The 18,127-nt window shown below is 36.4% G+C and overlaps 1 protein-coding gene across 1 annotated transcript in view; it reads right to left on the bottom strand.

The window, feature by feature from the left end:
* Positions 1 to 11,994, bottom strand: part of LOC134615479 (uncharacterized) — a 62,133-nt gene extending 50,139 nt beyond the window's left edge. Inside the window, exons 1-5 of the mRNA XM_063460003.1 lie at positions 11,937 to 11,994; positions 9,705 to 9,904; positions 5,585 to 5,976; positions 2,122 to 2,276; positions 1,309 to 1,517 (exon numbers count right to left, since the gene is read on the bottom strand). Coding sequence (XP_063316073.1) covers positions 1,309 to 1,517; positions 2,122 to 2,276; positions 5,585 to 5,976; positions 9,705 to 9,904; positions 11,937 to 11,964 — 984 coding nt within the window. The 5' untranslated portion in view covers positions 11,965 to 11,994. The remainder of the gene's footprint in view (positions 1 to 1,308; positions 1,518 to 2,121; positions 2,277 to 5,584; positions 5,977 to 9,704; positions 9,905 to 11,936) is intronic.
* Between the last annotated feature and the right edge of the window lie 6,133 nt (positions 11,995 to 18,127).

Genomic DNA, 18,127 nt, shown 5'->3' with positions numbered 1-18,127 from the left:
CGCTAAAACAGTTATACCTCCCAAGCGCCATATATCTGGTGGAGATGGTGTTGGAGGGAAACTCACAGGATATAGCTATCAGAAAACACATCCCTATGCTAATCTCTCGCTTTCATCTTTTAAGTAAATCCATACCCCCTAACAGCCCATTCAGTGAAGCAGAATGTCGGTGGGTGGGGTAACCAAACTGTCCAAAGGAGCGAACATGCCCAAAAAGGGTGCATGTCTGCCTGAAGAATTAGAAGGTCAGCCTAGTGTAAATTCATGACAGGCTCCCTGCCAATCATGCAGACTGGCCAACAAAGGGCAAACAATGCAGACAGCACCCTGAGCTTGGCATAAATGTGTCTGATGATACCCTCGCTTCAAGCTATCTAAGGACTGTACCCTGGCACTCACTTGTCCATTCCACTTACTAAAAGAACAGAAGCTCATGTTATTCAGTCTGGGACAGAGAAAAGGTGTATGTATTGAGTGTAGAAGAAAGGGAACATGCCACAGTGTTAGAGAGACTGAAGCAGCAAGAGCATTTGTATCGTGCACAAAGTCAGCTTTACCTTAACTAATTTCATTGTCAGCCAGTCCACACAATTTTTGTTCTTCTACATCCCTCTTAAGTTTTCATACTTAAGCAAGAGCATGTGAAGAGTAGTAAAAAAAAAAAAAAAGTTTTTTAAAAAAAAAGTTTTTTTAAAAAAAGTTTAACAAATGGCCTATTCCATGGGCATGGGCCTGGAGCTGCAGCTACATCAGCCCCTATGTTAATCCGGCCCTGGGCACATCCTCCCCTCTTGTATATTTAATTAGAGCCCCAACGGCCATCAATGGGGGATGGCACTATATCATCCCTGCTTTGTTATTTAAATTGACTTTTACTTAATTTCTTTTTTTAATGATTAACAGCACAATTTTTTTTAAAAATTATCAGCTGAACCAGTAGATTCAGTAGAATGGAATTGAGGCCTTCATTTACAGAGCCATCTTATTTGTGTTTTATACATGTGATAATTATGCAGTGTTGATTTACGTAGATCAACAACACATTAGCAAAAACAGTTTTTTCATCCTGGTGAGTCTCATGAGCGCAATAATGGAAAAAAAAACAAACAAACAAACGGTTCAATCGAAATTTGTGAAAAATTCTAAACTAATTAATATACAATTTCACATATTGAGCTTAACAAAACATTATTAACATCAGATGGATAGGTGGACAGGCAAGCAAAGCCTTGTTCAACATTGTGCAACTATACATGAATGACAAGTTCATAACAATAGAAAGTAGAAAGTAATATAAGCTAAACATACTCTTTGATGAATTCCCTTGATCACATGCTGCTGTGCATCAAATAGCACATGGTTGATTTCAGGTTTGTTTGGGAGGATGTCCACGTATTCGGAGGCACGCTTGCTGGATAGGTTTTGTTTTATGTCGGTAATGATTCGTTCAAAGCAATGGAAGTGGTTTTCTGGATTCCCAGCCACGCAGAAGGCTTGGTCTATTTCCTGTTCCAGTACTAAGATTACAAACAGATAGCTCCAATCTATGTTGTTGTAGATCAGAAATCCCTACTCTTTTGTAGGACTAGATTAATGATTCTATTAACCTTCATATTATATTAATATTAGCCATTTATCATATGTAATTTCCTACATTTAAATTACAATGATAAACAAACCAATTTAACAATACCATATACCCATTTTAGGTTTGTTGAAGGTCACAGGCGAACAAAACATAACCTTTTAGGCATCTATAAACAAGTATCACATTTCTGAGAATGTGCTGAAAACTGTGATTTTATAATTTTTCACACACATTCACAAAAACACACACGCACATGAACATATCCTCTGCATTAACACAAACTAGACTTCCACTAACGCCTGCATGCATTCACATACACACACACATTAACACTCCACACTAATAAACCCATGCATTCACACTCTCACTGACCCTCCACACATACATCCCTGAATCTACATACACTCCATGCCGCAGATAAAACCCAAATCAAAAACAAAATACATTTTGCGGTAACTAGTAAACTTCCTTTGTTACTAAGTCACAGCTATAGATTTCTAGGTTTACATATTTATAATGCCTATTTAACGCACCTGTTTTAAGAAGGGTGGCAGCTGCATCTTTCCCAAAAGACAGAGGTATATACTCTTGGAATATCTCATACAGCGTTTGCTGTGTGCTTAACCATTTACTTTTAGCTTGTTGCCTGCGTGATGGGTCTTTGCTAAATATATCTGCATGGAAAGTGCTGCAGTTAAAGACAGAACAAAATATCCTTGTTAAAATAAACACATTGATAACATCACAGTAAATAAAACTTGCTAATTATATCAATTCCATCTTAAGCGGCATATATATGAAATTATACATCATTAGATTTCACAGTCAAAAAAATAAATTAATCAAATCTTTTTTTTTATATATCTCCATGGTTTGATGTTCTTCATGTGTGTATATGTTATAATTCTCTTTATAACGCCTTTGCCCCATTCCTTGATTTTTTATTTTTTTTTATCTCCATGGTTTCATGTTCTTCATGTGTATATATATTATAATTCTCTTTATAATGCCTTTGCTCCATTCCTTGATTTATTGACTTCTGAGGAGTATGGCCACAACATCTGCCTGCTCCAAATAAGGGCAACTAATCAGAGTCCATCAAAGAATAATCCTGCTACCACCCGTGACCCCAAGCTGCTCAAGCTATTGGCAAGCATATCAATGGCATTATTTTTAGCCTTTCTGTATTCGCCCCCGGACATTGCATTCTTGGCCCTGAGCTGCCTCATGACTAGGTCACTGCCGATAGGAGGCAACACAGTAACTAATAGGAGTATGGATGCTCCTAATTTTAGATTGCCTCCTCCTTAACATTGTGTCCTGTTGTCTTTAGCCCTACCTGGGTGCCTGGGGTGGGGGGGGGGATTTGGGGTGCAGGCCCACTTGACCACATTTATCAGCTTTCCACCAGCCCTAGCTGCAGACACACAGACCTCGGACAGCCCAGCTACACACCACAATTGAGCCCCCAGAAGGGCTTCTCATCGCTCCAGTCACTTCCAGACCTTGCTCCCAGTCCCATGTCCTGGTTGAGCTGACGAGAGAGCAGGAGGTATACAAAGAGGCCCAAACAACCTGTCCACCATTTTGGAGCTGTAATATCTAGGACATACTCAGTGAGTAGGATGAATAGCCACATCATAACCACATTTAAACAAACTGCAGTGGTTCATCTTCTTTTATTGTCTATTGCACTCCCAGTTTTTGCCCTTATTTGTTTCTAATAGTAATTCATTTGCTGATCTGGACTGGTCTCTTGTTTGTCCTGTTGTACACTGTCTGACATAGTCTTTGGTGTATATATTTTGTATCAGAGGAGCCACAATGCATACCTCATCCCCCTTTGAGTTCATGGGGCAAACCCCAGGAACACAGCTTCAGTAAACTCTAAACACTTTCTTTTATTTTCCTGTTTTGTTTTACTTTGCCCAAAGGCAATGCACAACTAAAACTGAGGGCATCCGCTGGCACTATCTCCTGACCTGCTAGTTCTGCATAAGTCTTCCTGAGGATTGTTAGTCTATTATCTCTAGTGCTGGTAAAACATACATTATGCTTAACTATGGAGAACTTTGTCCAGCCAAAAAAAAAAATCTTCCCAGAAAAGTCTGAAGGCCACAAAATCATCTACAAAAGATCCACTCCCTCTGACGTATGGCACTCCTACGGACTCTGAAGAATGTACTGCTTCACCTTCAATTCTTACATCTCCTGTGCCAGTGCCCCCTATTGTGTACAAGCTTCTATCACCTCTTTGACTAAAAGTAGACACCAAAATAGAAAATATTAAATGATCCATAGACACGGCAATGTCTCTGATCACTGTATACTCAGTTCGTCTGGACTCTCTCGAACAGAGACACAATGACCAAGAAGATTTCACCTCCCAATTGCAAACGAAGCTACCAGTTCAGCAACTCCACTTGGAATCCCTAACATCTAAGCTGGAAGATATGAAAACTTGTAGTCGCAGAAATAATTTAGAAAAAAATCAAAGAAGGAGAGTGGATGGAGTTGGACTAACCAGCTCCTACACACTCCAAATAGGTTACTAGAGGTATATAAGGGGCTTAACCCCAAATAATGTCAAGAGAAAAAAAGGAGAGATGAAAACAGAATGTGGAAACACACTCCCATGCAATGGGTGTGGACCAAATTCGTTTTCAAATATATACCTCAAAATGTGAAAGTCACATAAAAAAAGGGGGGGGGGAGGGGTTAAACCTTTATTAAGGAAAAGAGTATAATTAATGTATGCTAAAAATTGGCAAATATATGTACCAATAGAGGATAGGACCTAAATGGTGGGCAAATGGAGTATCGTAGAATTAATGCTGATAAACAGTCAAAAAGTATCTCCAGGATATAGGTACCTGGATAAATTAGTAGGTAGGGAGAGGCAGGAGAGGGGAGAGGAAATGTTCATATAAGTACTGTGAACACATGCATCCAAAGTGTTAACACAAAGATTGTATATAGAGCACTATATACATAGAGGTACGTTGCTTGACAGGGTTAATTTATCACAGGAGGTCAAAGGGCTGTGGTTACTGTCAAATAGCAGATATATCAAAGTGAGTGTATAGAGGGTAGGATTACATACAAATTCAAATAGTATATAGTGTATAGATATACCTCTGCACAAAAACGAGGATAATACTCCAAATACAGGAGGAAAATTGCTGCTAAAAAGTGCAGCTAGTATCCACACCTCTCCCACACACCACATAAACGTCTTAAACTTGCCCTGGGCTAGCTGTCTAACTCACATCTGTGAGTGTCAGAGCTAACTGCTACTTCAAGGCAGCCTCAAAATGTCCCTGACTCCCCGAAAAATACAGCATGCCAAATGTTATGCCGAAGCCTCTCCCACCCCTTAGTAGACACAGCACATACAAAAAATCAATTAATCAAAATGTTTGCCCAACCAGATAGGAACCAAAGTATAAAGGTAGAAATTAGAAATTAGCATCGGCTCAAAAAATCGCTCGACGCGCGTTTCGGCGTTTCAATACGCCTTTGTCAAGAGCTCTTGACAAAGAGTAGAGTACTAGGCATGCTGGTGTAGAAAATCATACTTAGAAATCTGCTTTAAGGAATGGGGCAAAGACATTATATATATAATTATAATATATACACACACAAACATCAAACCCTGGCAATATTATATAAAAAAAAAAAAGTTATTTTTGGATTTACTTATTTTTGCTACTTTAGGTTTCCTAAAGCAGTCATGGTGTTGGGCAATGAACAGCTGAGAGAATCACAGCTCGTCCAAAAAGTTATACAAGGCTTGAGCATTCTCCATCAGAGGATTGACGTACAGAGGGAAGGAGTAACCACCCCAAAATATATATTTTTAAAAAAGTATTCAAATATTATCTATTATATGTATTACTATCTGGTAAGCAAAACTGAAATTAAAATCAAATACAAACACGTAACTAATGAATATAATAAATCTCCCTGCTTTATAATGTCCGATTGTTCTTTTACCTGATTGGTTGGAGCCTGTACACCATAGGATTGCAGTTTTCATCCAATCTATACCACTTGGTAAGCAATTGTAAATCTTTGTCATACTTCAGAGAGGATTTCTTTGAAATGGGCTCAAAAATGTTTTTTTCCTCAGTTCCATTAGCGACATGGTTTAGGATTAGTTTATCTTGATCAATTGTATTCTGGTGGGCCTCGGTCTTACTCTGGTTATCTCCATTCGTGTAAAGGCCGGAATCGCCATCCCTTGGCCCCATGACACCAGGATCAGTTTGCTTTTGTATGCTTGTTCTTTTCTTCATCAATTCCACTGAGCATTTAATGGCCTCAAATGTTTCTTTATTTACAGTATCCAGAAGAGTAATCTGGTCGAATTTCTGTCCTAAAAAACACTAAACAAACAAATAAAAAATATAGTCAAACAAAAGAAAATTAATAAAGGAAAAAAAATACGTCCAACTCACACTAAAGTGTAAATATATAGATATATATAGGGTAATACCATCAATACAGAGATGGTATTATACTATATATATTTATATATTTTTTTTCTATTTTGGAGATTATAGTTTCCTCTGAATCTTCTATATAATTTATTCAGGTTGTATCTCTATATATTTACACTTTAGTGTGAGTTGGACGTATTTTCATTCCTTTACTATTTTTCTTTCTTTTGACTAATGTATTTGAAGTGTTGGAGGGAACACTTTGTGTAAAGGGATCTAGTGCGTTCCAGGTTGAGCTTATAGTGATTTTCAGTTTTGTTTTTTGAATACAAAAATATAACCTAAACTCCAAGGACAACTTAAAATATACTTGACGGATGCCTACTTGCAACCCAAGCATTACTTTTGAAAGTTTTAAACGTGCAACTGTTTTATTTTTCTTGTTCTAACTCCTGTTTCTTTTTCATGTTGTGCGATATTACAGGCCCCAGCTTTGCTTAAACCTCACATTGTTTAATATCGGGGCAATCCTGTCAGGATATTTATATCGGCAGACATTTTGTGCTATGATAGAAATTAAAAGTGTATACTGCCTGAATCACTCAGAACAGAGCAGACTCCATTTTGGATTTCAAGCTAACAAAGACACAAATTTCTATCCTTTCTGTGACTAGCCTAGCCGGAGCTAAAGAATGCATTGTATATACAAACCAAGTGATAAGAAATGAGAACGGGGGATGGAAGACTGTCTAAATGTTAATGGAATAGAAATAATTCTAAACCCAGACACTCGTGACAGAGAAGATTAAATAATTAAATTTTACTTTCGATATTTTACAAGGTCCCATTGTAAGTTTAAGGTGAAACTTAGTTTATGAACGGTCATATTAGAAATTACAGCAGGAATTGTAGACACACTGTCTGGGCAAAATCCAAAGAAACTCTTTGAACTGACAAGTAACTTAAAATTATGGCAGCCATAAAGATAAGCTAAATAACATCAGAATAGTCACCAGGAAAAGTTAATTCTTTCCTGGATAGGAATGTTTAGTGGGACGAGACTGCCCTCTATAGACCAAATACTTAAATTGCTATCTGGAAGGTAACCACACCTCCAGTTTTCTATTGGTCTATCACCTAGTGACGAACAGAGAATTTTTCCCTTTAAAAAGTTAAGACAAAGGGAAGAGAGGGGCTAAGTCAAAGAGTCGGGGGAAGTGAGCAGTGGAGGCGATCGTAAGAAGTCAGGATCGCAGGCTAAGAAAGAAAAGCAGTGAGAGCAGTCAGAGTTGAAGTAAGTTGGAGTTTGGGCTTCCAGATTCGGACATGCAGAGAAATCTATGACAGACATTCACTCTGAGGCTAACACTCAAGTAACACTCGCATACTTCCATGCAATCACTCATACAAACAAGTTCCTGAGACTACCTAATGACATCTGATGAGAACATCTCTTTAACTGATAAATATGCTGGTTTCATTTAATTAATATAAATTAATTAAAATTTTCTAATAGCATGATATATGACTGGATAAATCACGGTCAGATTTCGATATTTAGAAATCTTAGTAACTAAAGAATATATAGTTATAACTATTCCATTGTACAGATGGAATTAGAATAATTATGTATTAATGTGACTTATCACATGTTAGCATATCGTGGTATTTATCCAGGTGTATTGATTTGCTCTAAATTAAGACAAGATATCGTTCTTAGGCAAGTTAAAATTCAGCTTATAGAATTTGGTAGATTTATCTTATTGGATGGTTCCAGAAAATGACTAATGAGCTGGTTTAAATGTTATGTTATTTAAAATTACATGAGAATAGATCTTATATGTCCAGAAAGATCTAACCAGCATTGAAAGGGTTACTCAGTTATTCAGTTAACTGCTAGGCCAAAGTTTTATGGCCTTTCGCTGCTGCGCTGTGTGAAAGGAGACTTTCTTTCTCTGTGAAGCCCCTCATAAATCTTGTCTTGACAATTGACTGTGTTAACCATTGGAATGTGTATTGCCATTGTATTGCATACTCATGTTATACTGAATATTCATTGATTATTATCACGCATGTTACTTATTATTATTATTATTTAATTTGTCACAATAAATTGTATCTATTTTTATAACAAATTGTGATTTTATTTATATGGAATACATTTCACTTACATGATAACGATCTTTGGGATCTGAGAATTGAAATAGTGGGCAATTCTTAACTGTTTACTGTTATCATCCCATAAATATCCCCACAATCCACCTAGAATGTCATTGCATTGAGTCCCTAATTATCTCGTTATCAATAAGGGACAACTTTTTTCCTCTCCCTCTTGTAACCCCCTCGGTTAATCTCTCAAAAATGCATAGTTTACAAACTTCCGCTTATATAGGTGTACTACCAACTGGTTTAATTCACTTTGAATAAGCCCACCACACATTCTGCCCGCCTGGTTCACTCGTCATATGCATCCTACATATATAAACTTAACGTATATTAGAATTTACAAACATATAAATGCTGTTACCTAAGCTAGATATTTCCGCGCTACCTCTATGAGCATATATAGTACTTAACAACTGGGACAAGTGAGTGTATGTTTTCTTCCTGGTGATTTCTCATGAGCTATACATTTCTCTGTTGTACATGGCCAAGACATTACTTTTTCTAAATATAAAAAAGGCTTGGTTTTTTTAATATGTACAATTCATATTTTCATGCATGTTTACTATACTCTTGTCAACTATGAAATAAGTCTCTGCAATGCACTGCAAAATTAAAGAATATATATATACATATATATATAAAAGGAGAGAGAGTTTATGAGAAACATATTCAGAAACGTGTACATAATTATTTCCTTAAATCTATATATGAAGACATCAAGACAACATAATAAACTGTAAGACTGAGTGGTTTATGAATGTCTCCGAAAACCCAAGATGGCATTACTTTTCCCTAACACTCGGTTCAGCATTATATATGCTTCATATTACATAATGTTGTTTTTTTAATGAGGGCTTGGGATTCAATGATCCTAGACCAACCCTGGGACAAACATGTCCTGATATGTCTGAGATTGGTATGAGTTTCACTCCCATGCATCAGCTGCCTTTTGTGGCTGTTGTCCTTGATTCCTCGCCTCTCCCTTTAGTGAAAGACTGGGAGATGAGCTCATACAGATACAGATACAGATGGGCTATTTCATTACTGGGAGAGGAGACATTGTCTGGGAAAGCAACTAATCTACGAACGGCCAGGAAATATTATAAAAGTGCCTTATGATGATTAGGACTCCCATACTATACACTGTAAAGTGTGCATTATTGTTTGAATATACTTGTGTAGTCATTAGCTGTGTGTTATGAAAAACTAATACCATTTAGATATTCTGGACACATCAAAATAAACCATGAGTCCAACGACCACGTGGTTAGAAGGTTCTATATTTGTATCCATAGCAAACAAGGTTTTAGAAAACTGAGCTGAACTAATAATAATAATAATAATAATAATAATAATAATAATAAAATATTGTGAAAATGTTTTCTGATTAAAAAAAATCTGTTTGTAATGGACTTTTTGTCTTGGATAAAATTTTATATTCAGCATTGCTAAAGTGACAGAGACCTGTAAAGATAATGGGAAAATTATATAATATATAGTAGTCTTACAAAAAATGCAGTCTGCCCTTCTTCTTGGCATTTTCTAAGAGTTTTCAGATGAAGAGAAGGCATAATATGGTAATTGCTGATCCCTTCACTAAGGCCCCATCTCAGATCAAACATGCGGAAGTCAAACCCTCTCTCCTTAAAGTAAACATATAAATCTGGATATGCCTTTTCAAATAATGCATTTCTTTCTGGGTGTGAATCTGCAAAAAAATAAATTAAATAAAATGTTAATATAGTCTTGTGTCCTTATTTTCCACCTAAATCAATCAAACCTGTTGTTTCCAACCCAGTGTACACAAGGCACAAACAAATTCAGATTTAAGCATTTCTTAGTTGCTTTCCAATGTGAATCCTGACAAAACCTGGATTGTGGTTGCATCTTGGGAACTGTGTTAGGAACCACTAGATCAACAACGAAAAGATAAGGAATTCAGTCCAAAACGAGTTTGGAGAAAGCATGATGGGGCATCTGGTAAGGGTGGGCCAGACTATATAAGGTGCAATTTAAATCGTCTGAAGTAAGGAAAGTGTTCATTTAGCAATGTTTGCTGTATAGATCATGCCCCAGCAGTTTATTGGCTTAATTCTCTACCCTTTAGGTGTTAAATAAGTTTGTTTATGCAGTCCTAGACACCACCCCTGGCAATGACGAACACAGCCTCACTACACAACTCACTACACAAGTCTAACGATTTAAGCTTCCTTTAGTGCACAGTAGGTTTAATATTAAATTTCTTATATACTGAACTAACAAAACAGGAGATAAGAAATTCTAGTAAACTCTAGAAATTCTAGTAAGCACACTCCGATGTAAGATCTGATTGAAAATGAAACTTTTTTTATGGAGGCTGTGTGAGTTGCAATCAGAGGAGGTGTGGCTAGGGCTACAAAAATAAAATTGATATAATTCATAAATAGCAAAGAATTGAAAATTAAACTGTTTCAGCAAGCTAACTTTGTTTGGTTGCTTAGAGTGTCCCTACAAGTTGGAGTCTCATGCGCAGACTTGCACGAAACAGAAAGAATGATTTGTGTCATATATTAGAACACTCCAAAATCAAAAATAAATAATAAAATGATGTGAGATCTAATAACATCAGTTGACTAATTATGACAAATATTCTTAGCAGTAGGTGATCTACACTTGAGCAAAAACAAATTGTGGTTGGGTTGACAAGGACACCAGGCAAACAGACAAAAATAGAACATTAAGCAGGATGACCTCAAATGTTTTTGCTTGTTATGTAAACATCTAAAATCTGCTAGGACAGGTACTTTACTTTAAATAGTCATCCTGACACATTAGACTTACAAAAGATTTGTAAAGACATGTTGGGTCTAAACCATTGAGTTTTTATGTCAAGTTGTTTTTTTAACTAGACACGATTCTTGGATTATCTCCTGTGTATCCTCATTATCCTAGTCACTCTTTAAACCCTACTTGAACATTAAAATAGGCCACAAGCCACTAAATTACTCAGCTAACAGTTCAATGACTTCAGTGTTTCAAGGTCAACTTCAGCCAGCTTTATATTAGCCCTTATAGTACTAATGGGCAGCCTTGGAACGCCACAGTTAATATCTTTGATATATAGATGGTGGAACTGCACTCAACCCTTCGCTTTGGACTCTCAGAGTGCTGCTGGATCAGTCACAGTACCAAAGAGACCATATATGAAGTATAATTGTAGAAAATAATCCAGGCACTCCAAATTGTTCCAAGCGATAGGCAATTTTTATTGGACCCAAGAACCACACAACGTTTCGACCCCTTAGGGCCTTTGTCGACCCTAAGGGGTCGAAACGTTGTGTGGTTCTTGGGTCCAATAAAAATTGCCTATCGTTTGGAACAATTTGAAGTGCCTGGATTATTTTCTACAATTACAATTAATATCGTTGTCTAGTAGGCAATGATGGACAGTGCTAAAACGTTGTATGACCTGATCTCCCTATTATCTCTCCATGTTTACCTTATATGATGTACACAGTATCATAGAACTAGCTGAATATATATGTATTATACAGTATAGTACTATGATACTGTGTAAATCATATAAGGTAAACATGGAGAGACAATAGGGAGATCAGGTCATACATCGTATTAGCACTGTCCATCATTGCCTACTAGACAAAGATATTAATTGACTCTGCCTCTATACTTATATTTACACCAAATCTTACACGTTTTACACCACTTTTACATACACTTTGTGTATGAATCACCAATCTTACCTTGGTATCCTCCACTTATGTAGGTCATAAAAATTTTCCTCTGTGCTGTATATGGCAGGTTGATGTGCCCTTTTATAATTTTGATCTCCGTGTCAGACAAGTGCTCTAACGTATCATCTTTCTGTTCTGCGTGTTCTCTGTAATTATATGGAGGTGTTGTATCTATCTCATCACCTCTAGAGTCAGTTCTGTCATCTCCACTGTATTTTCCTTTGTAATTTGATAAGGAATAAACATTGGTTTGTACGCTGTTTGGATGATTATTGCCATTTGTCGTTTCCATCCAAGTATTCATGTAGGTGCCATTCCAAGATTCCGGAATGGCCTCTTCAACTTGATGACCTTCGTCTGGCGGCTCAGAAATGGCCTCAGAATTCAGAACAGTTTCATTTTCAGTGGGTTTCTGTCTGGACTAAATAATTACATTCACAGAGTTAAGCTGCATATACAAGAATGTTATTACTATTTGACAGAACTGCAACTCAATCACAAAGGTCATATGAATGGATATGAAATGGATTATTATTAGCATGTACATAGAATTAGCATTAGCATTAGCATGTACATATCATTGTAAAGTGCTGCAGCACTTTACAATGATAGATAAGTGAGAGAATACCCTCTTCAAACGAGCTTACAATCTATGAGGATCTGAGGTAGGCAAATACATAGTTAGTAGACTCTTTCCCAAGGACTTTTACTGGCGTGGTGGTCTGTCTGGTAATCGAACCTGTATTTCCTGCTTCTATGACAGTGATGTTTTGCTCTAACCATTCAATATAGAATTATTTAGAATAATATAGAATACGGTATTTTGTAACCTAAGATGTAAGTATTGTTGTATAAACCATAAGAATACCCAGGTGGGTAAATTGTTACAAAATGAGAAAATGTAAAAAACAAATTCACTTTTTTTACTTGCTCGAGTTCTATTGAAAATAAGTCTCAGTTCTAGATTACTCCTGACAGATTGTCAAAAGTGGCTTACAGGTAAGACAATGATCACTAGTCTTGGAGATTAATTTCATACAGAAGTGCAATACGATCAAATTTGGGCCTATCAGGCCTTCTGCAAAATTCCTGAATTCGGAGCAGAAAAATATCCGAATATCAAACTAACAAAACTCTAAATGCTGTACATCTCTCGTATTGATTGCTGTAATTCTCTCATAACTAGTCTCCCCAGAAACGGTGCTGCCTTGCTACAGTCTGTAATGAATCCTGCTGCCAGGCTGATTTTCCTTTCCTGTCGCTCCTCTCACAACTCGCCCCTCTGTCAATCTTTACATTGGCTTTCTGTGCCATATAGGAGCCAGTTTAAAATACTAACCCTTACCTATAAAGCTCTAAACAACTCTAATCCATGTTACATTTCTTCACTGGTTTGTAGGTCTCTCCTCTCTGCTGGTGACCTTCTCCTTTCCGCTGTTCGTACCCTTACCGCTAACTTGCACTTCCAAGACTTCTGCTTTGGTACAGTTTGCATATCCCCATGTTAAACATCAATGGAAAATGGGAAGCAGATAGTGATCTGCATCAAATCAAGCAGGTCTGGATTTATGTCCTAGATGACCCTGGATAAAAGGTTGGGCTTTGGGGGAAGTTAAGCAAAGTATGCTTATGGACATATATGGATGAAATTGGACAGGAACAACACATATTTGTTCGTGGTAGAAAATCTGGCAGTTATTATTATTATTATTATTGGCATTTATTTAGCAGAAACTTATTTTGCAGTGTTTTGCAATATTATAAAGGTGGAAATTTAAAATTAAATGTGACAATTACAAAATGTTACAGGAACAACAGATTCATGAGGGCCATTCTCAAACAAGAGGTGGGGTATAAAAACACAACAACATGGGGATAGGCAAACTGTACCAAAGGAGAAGTCTTGGAAGTGCAAGTTAACGGTAAGGGTACGAACAGCGAAAAGGAGAAGGTCACCAGTCTCTGACATACCACAACAGCAAAGCTTGCTTGTTCTATTATCAAAATAGGAAGGATGCAAGCGTTTCATTAGCAGACGTGGATATATAAAACATACCTCTGCTAGTAGTGTACTAGCAAAAACATTAACAGATTTATTTAACAAATCATTGTAAACAGGAGTAGTCCCAGAAGATTGGAAATTAGCGAATGTTGTGCCCATTCAGAAGAAAGGGAGTAGGGAGGAGTCGGGCAACTATAGGCCAGTAAGCCTTACTTCAGTAGTGGGTAAAGTGATGGAAACCATGTTAAAGGATTGTTGAACATCTAAAATCACATGGATTTCAAGATCAGAGACAACATGGGTTTACTTCAGGGAGATCATGCCAAACTAATCTTATTGATTTTTTTGATTGGATAACTAAAGTAATAGATCAGAGTGGTGCAGTAGACATTGCTTACCTAGATTTCAGTAATTCTTTTGACACTGTTGCACATAGAAGGCTTATCAATAAACTGCAATCTTTAAGTTTGGATTCCAATATTTTTGAATGGGTAAGGCAGTGGCTGAGTGACAGGCAAAATAGGCTTGTCACCTGTGGGTACCTCAGGGATCTGTACTTGGACCCATTCTCTTTAATATTTTTATTAGTGATATTGCAGAAGGTCTTGATGGTAAGGTATGTATTTTTGCTGATGATACCAAGATTTGCAACAGGGTTAATGTTCCAGGAGGGATACGCCAATAGCAAATTTATTTAGGTAAACTAGAAAAATGGTCAGAGTTGTGGCAACTCACATTTTGATAGAGTCCTAACCTCAACATCTGAGGAAAGCGATTTAGGGGTAATTATTTCTGATGACTTAAAGGTAGGCAGATAATGTAACAGAGCAGCAGGAAAGGCTAACATAATGCTTGTTGTATAGGGAGAGGTATTAGCAGTAGAAAGAGGGAAGTGCTCATGCCATTGTACAGAACACTGGTGAGACCTCACTTGGAGTATTGTTCGCAGTACTGGAGACCATATCTTCAGAAGGATATTGATACCTTAGAGAGAGTTCAAAGAAGGGCTACTAAACTGGTTCATGGATTGCAGGATAAAACTTACCAGGAAAGGCTAAAGGATCTTAACATGTATAGCTTGGAGGAAAGACGAGACAGGGGGGATATGATAGAAACATTTAAATACATAAAGGAAATTAACACAGTAAAGGAGGAGATAATATTCAAAATAAGAAAAACTACAACAACAAGAGGACATAGTCTTAAAGTAGATGGGCACGGGTATAAAAATAATTTCAGGAAGTATTACTTTACAGAGAGGTGGGGTGGTCACATGGCTTTCCAGCTGAAGTGGTAGAGGTTTCCAGCTGAAGTGGTAGAGGTTAACACAGTGGTCACATGGCTTTCCAGCTGAAGTGGTAGAGGTTAACACAGTGAGGGAGTTTAAGCATGCGTGGGATAGGCATAAGGCTATCCTACACTTAAGAGAAGGCCAGGGAATAATTATTATGAAAGTATTTAGAAAATTGGGCAGACTAGATGGGCCAAATGGTTCTAATCTGCCGTCACATTCTATGTTTCTCTTACATGTAAGTCACCATACTCAATACTAAAAGACAAACTACTAGTTACATTGTAAAAACAAAACTCATTTGAACAGGTATCTCTTCACTCTTATGTTTGTTAACATTAGTTTCTTTGTCAGTTACAATGATAATTGTGATCTGAAAATCAGACAATAAAATCCTTCTATTGATCGATTTATGCATGCCTATTGTTATTCGGCACACAAACTTTCAATTCTGAACACCTCTCTTTCTGGAATGTGACACTTTGTGAAGTCAGTAATTTTCTAGATTATTTTATCCTCTGTCTCCATTGTAGGCAGTTACCTTTAGTAAAAAAGATTCTGTGTGCTCCAGTACATACGGACTTTCCTCTGCCGAGCCAGGCTCATTATTAACTCTTTTCACACGCCGATGGTACATATGATTCTGTCAAAACCAAATAGGAAAATGTAAGAATTCTGAACTTTTAGACTGCTCTTGGATTTGAGGAAGTGGGCTTCACCAAATCAGCAATGTTATGTCTAATCATCATTACCAATGATCATGTTTCTATAGATTTTTGAGGACGTTAAAATAATGTAATATTATGAAAAACATTTTTTTATATATTTTGTGATGAATATTTTTTATGCATTATACATTTTTTGATATTTTAATATTTTGAAAAAAATTTTTTAAGAGTTTATCCAAAATATTAAACAATTTATACATCGTATCCAAAAATATTTAAATTGAGGTCTATGTTTTTTATGATACCCTTTAATATGAAAGGCATGGATTATATAAAAGGAGCATACATATGAAGGGAAGGGACACGATGAGGAAAGGGAAAATCAATATAGTTACATCAATATATGGCACTTAAAACTCTTTCACCCTGATGTCAGTTACCCTTGGCTCACCTCTTGTCTAGGTAAACTATAAACTGTAAGCCTTTTTATATCAGATAAACCACTTGTGTTTTACCATTGAAGTTTCTCAGTTATTGTGTATATAGATAGATACATTTGTAAGTAAACATCCATTATGCATAATCACAAGAACATGTACAATCAAACAGACAATTGACCAACAATGGCCTTTGACCTGCTTTCTATAGAAACAGAACAAACACAACAAGGCACATACTTATTTACTAACAGGTCTTTTACCAGTCCTTTATTATTACACTTCATGACTATAACTGGCAAACCAGTTTTGTGTGGACTCACTGCCCATGGTATAGGAAGAGATTAAGAGTCAATGGTTATTGTGGATAGTACAATGCTTATGGGAATAGGAGCAAAATGAGGGAGAACACTAAATGTAACCAAACAAAACAAAGAAATAATGAGAGCCAAACGTAAAGTTACTGTACCTGATCCTTAGTATTGCTTCAATGTGTAAACATGATAATGAGATTAACAACTGGGATGTAAATAGTTAATATCTACAGTACCTTGCAATAAATAATTACATGTCCTGGACATTTACACATTTGGTAGTGTACTACGTGGAATTAAAATGGATTTTATTGGGATTTTTACCATTAACTTTACACATCACTTTAAAGGTGCAAAATACATTTGAATGTAATTAAACAACAAAAAATGCAACAATTGATTGGATGCATTATTAGATAGAACCACTTAGGGTTGCAATAACAACTATGACTGTTTTGGGGTATTTTTCTACCAAGTGTGCCCCATTGTTCTGGGCCAGATTGTGTACGCTCTGCCAGGTTGGGTGAGTACACTTGATGAACAACAATGCTCTATCGGACTGTGGTATGGGCTTTGACTGGGCTTTCTAAGATGTTTAAGATCTTGTTTTTTAAACCAAAGTCATTTATTCTGCTACACGGTGAACCTCCACTGCAGTATCATGTATCTTGCAGACTGAAGCTCTTTTATCTTTAGAATTGTTCTATATTAGGTTTATCTATATTGCCCTCAATTCTAACCAATTTCCCAATTCATGTTAATATAAAGGATGTTTTTTATGTTTAGCACTAAGAACAAAAAGTTTGATTTTGGGCTAAACGGACCAGAGGAGCTTTTTCTACATTTGTTATTCTGGTACACAATCAAGGCTGGGAAGATATTCTCTGCTGCAGTAAGTCAGCTTTATTTGAAAAAAAAAATCCAGTTTTAAAAGTCCATAAATCTGACCCATTTAGTCCAACATATTATGGAACCACCCTTAAATGCATTAAACCACTTAAATCACTTGTAAACGCATTATAAATTCCTCTGTAACCTCCTTAAACTGGGAGGGAAATACAAATGAAGAGAATACAATAAACTGTTTATCTAATAATCTATTTAAAATAAACCAGGATTTATTTAGGCTTTTTATAGAAACAGGGGTTAATATAACAAACATGATTGTTTTTTTTTTGTTTTGTTTTTTTTTGTTTTTCTTTCGTAATTATCTGTTATGTCACAATAATAAACATTTTAATTTGTAGGTGCTGTTTAGAGCAAATGGTAAAAATTCCAACAAAACTCCCTTTAATTACAAATGAAAACACTACAAAATGTGGAAGAGTTTTGCCTAAGGCTTCCAGTACCCCCTGACCACAATTTCAAAGAACTCACCTTCAAATGTGTCTTGATTTGAGTGTTAGTCTCACCCCTTATCTTCTGGTATGGTTTATTCCAGTGGCAGTCTTCTAGCTGGACACATTGATTAAATTAGATTGAACAAAG

Source organism: Pelobates fuscus, chromosome 6, assembly GCF_036172605.1.
Source record: "Pelobates fuscus isolate aPelFus1 chromosome 6, aPelFus1.pri, whole genome shotgun sequence".
NCBI classification, from domain to species: Eukaryota; Metazoa; Chordata; class Amphibia; order Anura; family Pelobatidae; genus Pelobates; species Pelobates fuscus.
The sequence above is the reverse complement of the archived record's forward strand: the minus strand, read 5'-3'. Positions and strand labels throughout refer to the sequence as shown.